The 11,917-nt window shown below is 41.4% G+C and overlaps 1 protein-coding gene across 7 annotated transcripts in view; it reads left to right on the top strand.

The window, feature by feature from the left end:
• Positions 1-1,139: 1,139 nt before the first annotated feature.
• Positions 1,140-11,917, top strand: part of mcf2l2 (MCF.2 cell line derived transforming sequence-like 2) — a 175,616-nt gene continuing 164,838 nt past the window's right edge. For all 7 annotated transcript variants that reach the window (XM_034080623.2, XM_034080615.2, XM_034080622.2 and 4 more), the window contains exon 1: positions 1,140-1,507. In XM_034080623.2, the coding sequence (XP_033936514.1) occupies positions 1,429-1,507 (79 nt within the window). In that variant the 5' untranslated portion in view covers positions 1,140-1,428. The remainder of the gene's footprint in view (positions 1,508-11,917) is intronic.

Raw genomic sequence — 11,917 nt, 5'->3', positions numbered from 1 at the left:
GTCTCCCAGGCAATCTATACAGTCCCAGTGGACACAGGCTCATGGAGAGATGCTAATGTCCCTGTCTCACATGGTTGGCTTTAATGAAAACACAGAGCAGGATCAGCAGAGTGGCTAGGTAGCAGTGAATGAGCCTAAAGCATGAATGATGTATGATGGGTGTAGGCTATTGATTTGTTTTGTTTGAGCCCTCAAAAAAAAGATGGTGAATCACAAAGCAAGGATGGTGTCTTTAAAGAGACTCGGGAAAAAACAATATTCATTTCAATTGTGTACAATGTTCAAGTCCCCTACCTCAGATCTAATAAAAGCAGGTGACACTTCTGTTTGAGGATCAGTCAATGTTCCATTATAGCTCCAATCCATGCTGTTCCAGGATTTCTGTTATGGACCTATTAACCCCCACCCTATCTATCCATCATCCACCCTCCCCCGGCTTCTGTGTCTCTCCCTCCGCCCTGCAGGCAGGTAGCAGCCCTCTGATTCGTGGTTCCTCTTTGTGACTCAGCTCCTTTATGAGAGCATCATTACAGAAGCAGCAGCCATGCTTTCCAACCCGGAACCTAAGGAGTGTCTGTAGACGTGAAGTGGGCCAGTTACTTCCTGAGGAGCATCCTTTTTATTTGGCTATGTTTGGCACGTGTTAAACATATTTTTGAGGATCGTGTTCCTTTTTTTGTGGCTGTGGGGACTATTTGTTCTTTGACCTGGAGGCTTCTTTTGAATAATTGGATATGTTTGCCAGCATCATGAAAAGGACTCCATAGGGTGGCTGATGTTTTTGTTGCTTCCTAATGACCCTTTTTAACCTAGTTACGCAGGGGCGGGTCATTTTACTGCACATGAACTGGAAAGTGTGCTCTTTTCTGCAATGATGTCCTGGCTAGTTTCAGATCAATTCTGTTTTCTGGCTGAGACACAATTGATCTCTTTTGTTTACTGACTGACTCCCTACAGAATGCATTGTGTGGTTGACTGGCTGACAATGAACTTGATATTTCAGTAAACACTGGCTGATTGTTTTAAATCCATTGACTGGCTATCTGAGCTGCTTTTATTCCCTGACTGGCTGCTTATCTTTGCCTGGCTGCCAAGCTGATTATTTAACACGCCATAATTCCTGTTTTTGCTGACTGGCTAGGAGTAGCATCATATGTGTCCCCAATTTGTTATTATATGGATTTGAAGTAGGCATGGTGAAGGAGAGAAGAAGATCAACATCCTAAAGCTCAAAGAAGAAAACAAGACACAAGGAGCATCAGAGAGAAAGGAGGAGATAATTCACAGGAGAACATTGGATTATAGCGAGCAGAAGGAGGGGGTGATTGTCGGCAAAGGAAGGGTGACGAACGGAGGCGTGGCAGCGGAGAGAGAGAGAGAGAGAGAGAGACAGGAGCGGAGGAGGGTGGATGCGACCCACACCCTGAGATGCTGAGCTGGCTGAGAGAAGACGAGATGTCGGTCCAGGAGCTGCTGCAGAGGGTGCAGTGTGTCATCACTCATGTTGGTGAGTCCTCACTTTCCTTTTCTCTTATCTGAAGGTTAGAATACGATGAGTCATAGCCTCTGCTGGGGAAGCACGTGTACGATAGAGACAGGGTGGAAGCTGCGTCATACGGTGGTGTCGTCGAATGGAAACCCTTGAATTGATGGGAAATGTGAGGAGAAACAGAGCAGATGAAAGCCATGCAGGGGATCTCCATCCTCTCATCAGGACCGCTGAGGACGGGGGGGGGGGGGGGGGGGGGGGGTGTCATCGGAATACAACAGGGGAGTCATTCAGTCGGAGCAATGCTGGCATATATGGCTATCATCATATTCAGAGCTACATACGGATTTTAATTCACGGCGTGGTTATTCTCTACTGCTCGTGAACTGTTGATGAGTGTGCCGAGTGAATATCTGCAGATTGATGTGCTTCATTCGCAATGACTTACAAGGTTATAGTTTGGAAACATTTGAATGGCCAATCCTGTTAAAGCATTTGTTTTTCACAAGATTCACAAGGTCAACATGTTAAAGATGTATACTCCCATGAAGCACTTCCTGTCCTACATCACCTTTTCTCTTTCTTGCTTTCTCCTTACATCTTTCTTTTCGTCTTCTTTCTTTTCCTATTCATTCTCTCCATTGCTACTTGTCCTCTTCCTTCCCCTCTCCACGATTCCTCCCATCCACCCCTTCGACCCATTGGGTTTACTTCCCTGCCGCCTGCCTTTCCTCCCCTGCTTCTGTATTCTTTCATTCTGCTCGTTTACTATTCAGCATCCGGGTCATTTCCTTCCGCTGCTTGTCGGGAAGTAGGTTATTGTGCCACGCTGGAAACTGTCGCACTCCTCCAACACTGCACTTCCTGCATCACATAGCTATGGGAGTGTGGGCCCGGGGGGTGGAGGAGGGCTGCAGAGAGTAACTATGGAAACTGTGCTAGCTTCTGCAGAGCAAGGGGACTGTAGTCGACGTATCAAGAGACAGGTTCATGTGGGATGGTGCCGTCGATGTGTGCATCATGTGTGGCTGCATACAGGTGCTGATTAAACAGGGTGTCTTTGTCTTGCTGTGGATTTGTGTGTTTCTCTCTTAGATTATATTCTTCATATTCATATTCTGAATGCCCGGCCATTAGGAGAATTAGACTTACATGGAGAACACGTATTAAAAGTCCAATGCACACACACACATTCATTCATCAGGTGTTGTTTTAGTTGTCATGGAGATGTAGATATTGATTTCTCTTTTCTAAGACTTTTGGGGGGGGGGGGTTTCTTATCGACAAACTGTATGTTGGGTTAAAGCTGAGTTCGTTGTTGACCTTGAATATGACCGCCAGACGTGGGAGAAGTACTCAGATGTTCTACTTGAGTAAGAAGTACCAGAGTCTATGAATACTCTGTTCTGTTGCAAGTCAAAGTCTTGCATTCAAAATGTTACTCAAGTAGAAGTACACACGTATTAGCACCAAAATATACTTAAAGTACCAAAAGTAGTCGTTGTGCAGATTGGTCCTTTTCAGAATAATATATATGATATGTTTTATAATGATTGATCATGAAAGTGTTCTCAAAGCTGGTGAAGGTGCAGCTAGTTTGAAGTACTTTGTAGACTGCAGGGTAGCTGGTGGATTTACTCCAGGTGGAACTAAAGTCTGATTCAACACTTGGTTAGATTTCACAAAATGCTTGCCACTTTGTAGAAGAAAAAAGTAGCAAACAATTGTAATACTCAAGTAAAGGACAAGTATCTCAAAATTCCACTTAAGTACAGTACTTGAGTAAATGTAATTACTTAAGTTACTTTACATCTCTGATGACCGCTGACGAAACAATCTCATCACAAACTCCATAAGTAGTTTATCTTCTTGTTTTTGAGCCGGTCTTTTCTAGAAAAGCTTAACATGCAAAGAAACACATACTGATGATAATTAGGTGATAATGATTCACATCTCCAGAACTCTGAGTAGTTCAGTTTTCACAATGTGAAACAACCACACCAACAACTCCATGTCTTTTATGAATGCACCAAATGGTTTGGTAATGTTACATCGGGGCTTGATTGTAGACATATTTGGAATCTTTGGAAACTTTGAAACTTAAAAACTCTGTTTAAACCATCAACGGTGGTACCTTACGGTGCGAACGTGCTACAACAGCGGAAAACAATTCCATTAAGAAAAATGCGTTGCAGTTTTAAAAACGATACGGATATAGAAACACAATCGACACTGTTGTTGGAAACTTAAATGATTCTTTCTGATGTTATTGCAGATCCGCTCTAAGCTAGCTAGCTAACCTCGGCATTTCAAATATACTGACGAAACACCTTTAAGTCTGAAACAGGCTTACTGCGCCAACATGTCAGTTGGCCAAATGTATAATTCCTGAACATCAACAAGAGCTCAGATTATTGATTCAAGTTGGTGAATGTGTTTTGGCACATTTGTGTTTTTATATTTGCATGGTGCAATGGAAATGTGTTGAACGTTGTAGTGCGTTTGCACCTGTTTGCCACCGTATGCAATAGACTGAGAAGGGGTCCGAAAGCAGCTCGATGAACACGGTGGTGATGATTCATATGGAAAGACTTTGGAACAAGGGCATCCTGGCCTCAGATCAGATCATATTTCTGTGCGACTTTGGACGTTTTTTACAGTTTAGTTTGGAAGACCTGACAGAAAAAGGCTGGACATTAAACTATCAAAGACTCAGAAACCTGGGTATTGTGTATATAGAGCTTATACGTACAATATATGACAACAACTAGGATGAGACTCATAAACAGGAGTGTCCTAGGACCTTGTTTGCATTTAAAGATGTATCTTGTGAAAAACATTGTCGAACAGGGGTGTCAAACTCAAGGCCCGGGGGCCAAATCCGGCCCGCCACTTCATTTGATGTGGCCCACAAGAGCTTGCAAAGAATATAATCAGTTTATTATAAGGTTACGTGCCGCTTTACAGGAGCACGTTGCCCATAAACTACATGTCCCACAATGCATCTCATTTTGTGAGATGGCACTGAAGAGACTTGCAATTATTTGCCCTAGACTTCTGCTTTCAGACGCAGAGGAAATATTGTAAAATAATACATTATTTTATATATATTATATATATTTATCTATGTATATTTATATAGTCTTGAAGTTACCACCGGCCCTTTGAGTGCAACCATAATTCTAATGTGGCCCGCGATGAAATTGAGTTTGACACCCCTGTTGTAGAAGGACCATAACACATCAGGGTCTCTGCATATTCGGCTGTTTCTCTCTCATCTTCCTTCCAAGCAAGTCACTGCTGCTCATCAGCCAGCAGGGAGCTCACTCGCTCCAGCTTGGACCAGCAGACTGGAGTACACAGGATGGTGATCATACAAATCTTCCTCCCTCATTGGTTTTAAAGAAATTACCCGTCTCTCTAATGACTCGTTTAGTCCCAGGAAAAAGCGCCTATCATTAAGGTCGTGGAACAGTCACAAAATACTTAAAGGACGGGACATCATTGATCCAAGCTGACCTTTGTGTTAACTCACTGGAGATTGATCACGTGAAGCTCTCTCAATGTCATGTGACTGTCACATCCCTTCTGATGCTCCCATAACAACTGTGTCGAGCAACTGATTAGTTCATGTTAGAATTCAGTCAGCTGTGGCTTCCTTATTTACGAGTCAATTGGCTGGTCGCTTGTCTGGGAATGAGTTCCTGGAAGTACAGTCAAATTCTGGTTGTTACATTTTCATCAGTATGTACCTAATATCAATCGTCTCATCTAATACAAATACAAAAGAGAGTATTTCCCAAACTTGTGCTCTGAATATTGTGTAGGTTTAAGAAGCCCTATTTAACACATAACATAAAGGAATGCCACTTGAGAATGTGAGAAACACAATAAAGTAAAACACAGCAGTTATTTAATGAAGTTACAGTAACACTTAAAAACAAAATATAAGGACTAACTCCAATGTTGAGAAAGTGGTGAATATATACTGCACAATGAATTATCGTGGCTCAAGTAGGCTTCTGTACATCAATCTTAGTCAAGTATTTTAAACTGTTGGGTGGAGAGTGTGACTTTAAGACCTGCTTGTGGGTGCTCAGGTCAGTACTGTGAGAGTATGAAGATGTGTTTGTGCAAGGCCAGATGTTTTCAGTATTGTGTGCGCGAGGTTAGTTCGCCTAAACGGCCCCTCATGCTGTTCCTGTGGCTTCATGGCTGTTTGTTATATTACTTAATTTGCAGCTACAAACACATGGAGGTGTCACACTTGGCAGACAGGTGAGGCTCTAAAGCAGGGGTGTCAAACTCAATTTCATCTCGGGCCACATCAGCATCATGGTCGCACTCGAAGGGCCGCTTTTATATACATACAAAAAATACATATATAAATATTTAATATATTTAAAAGAATGTATTATATTACATTATTGCCGTCTGCATTGGATTATTATCGGATAGGGTAATAACTTAAGTCTCTTCAGTGAGAATGTCACAAAATGATTTAAAAAGAAAAGCCAAATTCTGGAAAAAAAGTCAAAATAAAATAAGTGACATTTTGAAAAAAAAGTCAGATTCTGAGAAGAAAAGTCAAACTTGAGATGCATTGTGGGACATGTAGTTTATGGGCAACGTGCTTCTGTAAAGTAGCATGTAACCATATAGTAAACATATTATATTCTTTGCAGGCTCTTGTGGGGCCACATTAAATGAAGTCACGGGCCGGATTTGGCCCCCGGGCCTTGCGTTTGACACCCCTGCTCTAAAGAAAGGTTTTTATAGCCGCTGTGTTTGTGCTGATCCACCATGTTAATTGAAAATATATTCTGAGTTACTTACAATTACATAAGTGGTTAGAAAATAACTTACTTGTTCCATGATGGCAGGATAGGTCAAAGACTGTGAAGAACAATGGTTATAACCCCCTCCCTCCTTAATTACAGATTGTTGGTTTCACATAGTTGTTGTGGTTTTTAGCTTTGGATTAAAATCCATATTATTATAGAAATCTTTATTGCAATTGTTTCATGCATTAAACACGAGAACTTATAGTTTTAAACATGCTGCAAAATCACCTGGTCTTCATCGTGCATATTTATCTCGTAATATTTGTATCAAAACCACACTTGCCTGTACATATTATGACTTTCACATGCAGCAGTCTTCAACATGTGTTAAACAATAAAACGCACATGTTCCAATGTAGTGGCAGACATCGTACAGTATGGAACGCAATGTGTGTGTTTAAGCTTTTCTACACTCCTTTAAATGGGATGGTTCCAGTCAGCATATCAGTGAGCCTTGGGGTGAATTACACTTGGCTTTGCTGTCAAATCTCCATAGGAACAGTTTCCCTGGACAACAGAAAAACAGTATGGCATCAACTCCAATGCACATCAACATCCATGTACTAATGTCCCCTCTGTCCTTTATTGGCTGATGGCACCAGGATGTGAAATGTAACCTTGGCCCTCATGCATCATTCATGACCGCACATGCTGCGGATTTACAATGGCTGCTCCTCTTCCACTGATGCGGGCTGTCAGGATGATTAGTGCTGAGGCGGCAGATAAGAGCATGCACACAATCATATTCTTGTTCAATTTAAAGCTTTCTGGAACCTACCCTTTACCCTCCTCAGTAGTGAACTCCTGCAAAGCTGCTGCTTTATCAAAGGAGGGTGTGTTACAGGCTGCCCTTCAGGGTGTCCAGAGAGAAAGGTCAGGCTGTAGTGGGGGATGATGTAGTCTGATGTTGCTGTGTGTTTTGTTGCTTTGACAACCGAGAGTGTGGGACGATTTTATATCTGTGAGTGCGGGGACATTACTGGCATTAGATGCTAAGAGCAGACATATAGAGCATTTCATAATGCTGGATTCCTGCAGAAGGACTTTTGGTAGATTGAGTGTGTAACATGGAAAGGATGATCATCACTCATCTTCTTCTTAGAACTGATTGTATGGACCATGATCTGTTCTGTGCTCAACACTCGTATTCATTTGAGGGTTTGAACACTCCTAAAGTGGGGCTTTATAGTTTTGCTCAAAGGCTTCACCACATTGACGAGCAGCTTCTTTCCTTATATCATTCAATCAATCAATCAATCAATCAATCAATCAATCAATCAATCAATCAATCAATCAATCAATCAATGTTTATTTATATAGCCCAATATCACAAATGTTACATTTGTCGCAGTGGTCTTCACAGTGTGTACAGAATATCAGTATGACAATACGACACCCTCTGTCCTTAGACCCTCTGTCCTTAGACTCTCTGTCCTTAGACCCTCTGTCCTTAGACCCTCACATCGTACAAGGAAACACTTCTGGAGAAAACCCCCAGTTTAAAGGGAACATGGGAGAAACCTCAGGGAGAGCAGCAGAGGAGGGATCCCTCTCCCAGGACGGACAGACGTGCAATAGATGCCGTGTGTAAATTGAAAAGATAATACATTTGCAACATAGGTAGTCCAGATGTTTGGAAATGCATGTGTGTATAATAAGAAGATGAATCCACGAGGATATCCATCCAGGACCTATGATCCAGGACCACAGCCACGACTCAAGATCCAGGGCTCGCGATCCAGGACACAGGACCGCAGGATCATCCATGACTCCGGATCCCGGAGGCTATAAGACTTTGCAACTCATTCTCCTTATCTACATTTTTAATGTATAATAAAGTCAAAACTTCCCACATTTATTTTTGCGACCGAGCGTTGTAAAATGACAATATAACATTTGAAATAAATACATCTGAAAAATTACTTCAAGATTTCGGGAAATTGTTTTTATTCAATTAAGAGTAAAACACTTTGTCCTGTCTAGAGTGTTTCAAGGCTCCTTATTATCTTAATCAAATCATATAGATCCATCATGAATTGGATCAACGTGTTTTAGGGTTGGAGGGTTGTTTTATGATGTACCATTATGATTTGTCAATAACGGACCAACATCTTAAATCCACAACTTGATACTCTGAGAATCTTTTTCTTTGCATATATTCACCCTAATGGTTCCACACGTTGCAGAGTAATGAACTCCAGGAACTTTGGGTTACATGGGAGACAAGAACCTTGATAGTGTTTATGAAAAACAGTGAGAGGGGCAAGAAGATGTGGGATGAAAAAAAGAGCGTCATACCATGTCTGGATAACCACTACAATATGTTGGCTTCAAAGGCTCTGAGTACCACACACATTGTTCACAGGTGTAGGAAGCGCTTGTTGTCAGGACAGCAGCTGGATGGAATCCTCTGATCAGACGACATGTTGAGGTCTTTGGCGGAACAGAACCTCATGAACATGAAATGACAGGGCAGCTGGTGGCGGAAAGAAATGTTTACATCAATAGTGCACTGAGTCACATTTAGTATTTATTTACTGACGGAAAAGCTAACCGTAGGATAAATTCTTCATATATCTAGATCCCTTTTATGCAAAACATACCTCACTATCACTGGTACGAGCTACTTACAACTACAATGCAGGGCTACAAGAAGAGCCATGCAAGATGTCACAGCTCACAAGTACAGTATGTGAAAAGAGAGAGACATTATAGAACATTAGTGAGGCAGACAGGCAATCCCACTTTGCATCTTTTGAAGAAAGCATTAAGTCGAGCATTTTATTTAGAAGGAAGAAAGGAAAGGAGGCAAGAAATATTGGGAGGAAAGTAAAAAGAAAAGTAAGAAGAAAGAAGGGAAGGAGGAAGAAAGGAAAGGTGTAAGGAAGTAATGGAAGTGTGGTATATTGACCACTTATTAGTTGAATACTCGATTCTGATTAGTCAATTTTCACTTTCAGAGGTTAATATGGCAGTAGTACTGGCAGGTGTTGACTTCCTGTCTCCATGATCACCCTGTCGGGTGTTCTTTGTCCAATAACGACCACGTCGCTGCACATTATCCCATACATAATGGTCATAATATTAAATGCAAACTGGTGCTTTTCAGACCACCCATTTTGCATGTTCGCATCCTCCTATAACATAAAAACACAAGCATTTCTCTTAGAACTCTTATTTATTGGTATATTGTCGAGCTTGTATGTTTTATGGGTGTGTCAAAGGGTGGTTGGTCTCTGGAAAGACATGATGGTAAACCTCAAGCCGTAATTTGAAAACTAGACTTGGGGTCAATCTTACAAAAAACACTTCAACCAAATAAGTAAACAAACACGTTACGACATGTTAATTAGAGAAAGTGAAATGTGTTGGTGTATTCAGACTGGACAGATCCAGGCTCGCTGTTTCTTCCTGCTTCTGCTCTTCAAGCCAAGACCATTTCCTGAGCCCAGCACTCACATGTCCGATTCACATCCATTCTTAATATCTCACTCTCATAAATAAAGCAAACAAACATATTTCAGAAAAAGTTTAACTTGTCCTTTAACTATTGCATTGCATTGCAATTGGCAGCACATTATTTGGCAGGTGCTAGCCGTGGGGGCTGACACAGTGCATCATAATATAAGTTAGGTTTTTTAATGGAGGATTTTCTCACCATACACAACTAGTGACATCTCATATGCCTGTCTTGGGGTCAGTGGTATTTCCCAGAGGACCCCGCCAGCAGCCCTCCCCCACCTTTGTTGTTATGACGTCAGAGCTGCATTCTCTCTGCTTCCTCTTCCTGTCTCTGAAGAGCTGCTGGGTCTCCATATCCTATGGAAAACGTTTGTCTTGTGTTGTCAGCTGGACTGAGGCCAGCTGAGCGGCTCCACTCACAACAACACAGCTGAACAATAGAAATGTTTCAGTGAGAGAACTTTGACTTCCACGCCTATTTTACTCACTGCACAGATTTCTAAGCTGTCAATCCTGAGCTGGTGACCGACTCGAAAAGTGGCTGACTGACTGCACACCAGGCTTCTTATGTTTCTGGTTTTACTCCACAGGGCGTAGAAGACATGCATGTTTACAAAATACCAATTTGGGATCAATAAAGTATATCTTATCTTATCTTATGGGCTGACAGTTCATTGGACACTGGCGAGCCGGGCATTGAAAGAAATGTTCATATTGGCCAGATTCCGTGTCAGTCGTGTAACGTTGTCTGGGCCCAAACATATTTGATTCCCATTTACTCATTTGGAAAAGAGACGTCTGTAAGTCTTTTTTTTTTTTACCAAAATCAACTCCCTTGTATGAACATTGAAATGACCCACGTGCTTGGTGTTAAACTATATTGTCCTAGATCAGAGGTGTCAAACTCAATTTCATCACGGGCCACGTAGGAATTATGGTTGCACTCAAAGGACCGGTTGTAACTTTAACACTATCAAAATACATATATACATATTTAATATATATAAAAGAATGCATTATATTACATGATTTCCTCTGCATTGGATTATTATCAGATAGGGTAATAACTTCATAATTAACTACGTCTGAAAGCAGAAGTCTAGGGCAAGTAATTGCAAGTCTCTTCAGTGAGAATGTCACAAAATGATTTAAAAAGAAAAGCCAAATTCTGGAGAAAGAAAAAAAAAAGAAAGAAGAAAAGTGACATTTTGAAGATAAAAAGTGACAAAGAAAAAGTCAAATTCTGAGAAAAGGGGAAATTTGAGATGCATTGTGGGACATGTAGTTTATGGGCAACGTGCTTCTGTAAATCGCCATGTAACCGTATAATAAACATATTATATTCTTTCAGAGCTCTTGCGGGCCACATAAAATGAAGCCGCGGGCTGGATTTGGCCCCCGGGCCTTGAGTTTGACACCCCTGTCCTAGATGATTCATCCCATTTGTTTTAGGAGCTGCTGTTCTTTTTAGTTGCTTTAGGTCATGTCTCAGATGAGCATTTTCTTTTTTTTGCGTAAAGATTTTATAAAAGCGGCTTGTTCAAAAATAACAACTGTGTCTGAACAGAGATCAGAAAACAACAGCTGTTCCTCTCAGTTGGGGGACTGGTGGGAATATTCTGCTCATCAATTATTAAAGAGATGAGGGGAGTATATGCAACGTCAGACACTTCCAGTGAGTCGTTCCTCAGAGATGAGCTCATGGTGTGGATCCTCTCAGGAGGGGACTCTAGTTGGCCAACAGCACACGTTCACTCTCAGTGAGATACTCAAAGCCTCATGATGTAATCCAAGATGTAAGGAAGCCTCCTCCCTGCAGCTGAATGTCACAACACACAGTTGTTGATGGATAAAGACTAGCTTTTTCTATTGCAAACATGAATCCTGTTGAAGTGCTCTTGAACAAGACATGGGTTGTGATCGAATTGTCCAAAAATCGGGTTCTAAGTTTTTTTTGTTGAAGGAGATTCATCAGGACTTTGGAAATTCAACTTTGGTGTTAAGAGAATCTGACTTTCACTTCTCACAATTATTCTGATTCAACGGAGGATGTGACTGATGTTTGTCGTCAAAGGGAAAACTTAGATGGACTACTTAAAGCACATCTAGATACGATTCCCCA

Source organism: Pseudochaenichthys georgianus, chromosome 4 (genome assembly GCF_902827115.2).
Source record: "Pseudochaenichthys georgianus chromosome 4, fPseGeo1.2, whole genome shotgun sequence".
Lineage (NCBI taxonomy): Eukaryota > Metazoa > Chordata > Actinopteri > Perciformes > Channichthyidae > Pseudochaenichthys > Pseudochaenichthys georgianus.
Note: the sequence above shows the minus strand (reverse complement) of the source record. Positions and strands in the feature narration are given on the sequence as shown.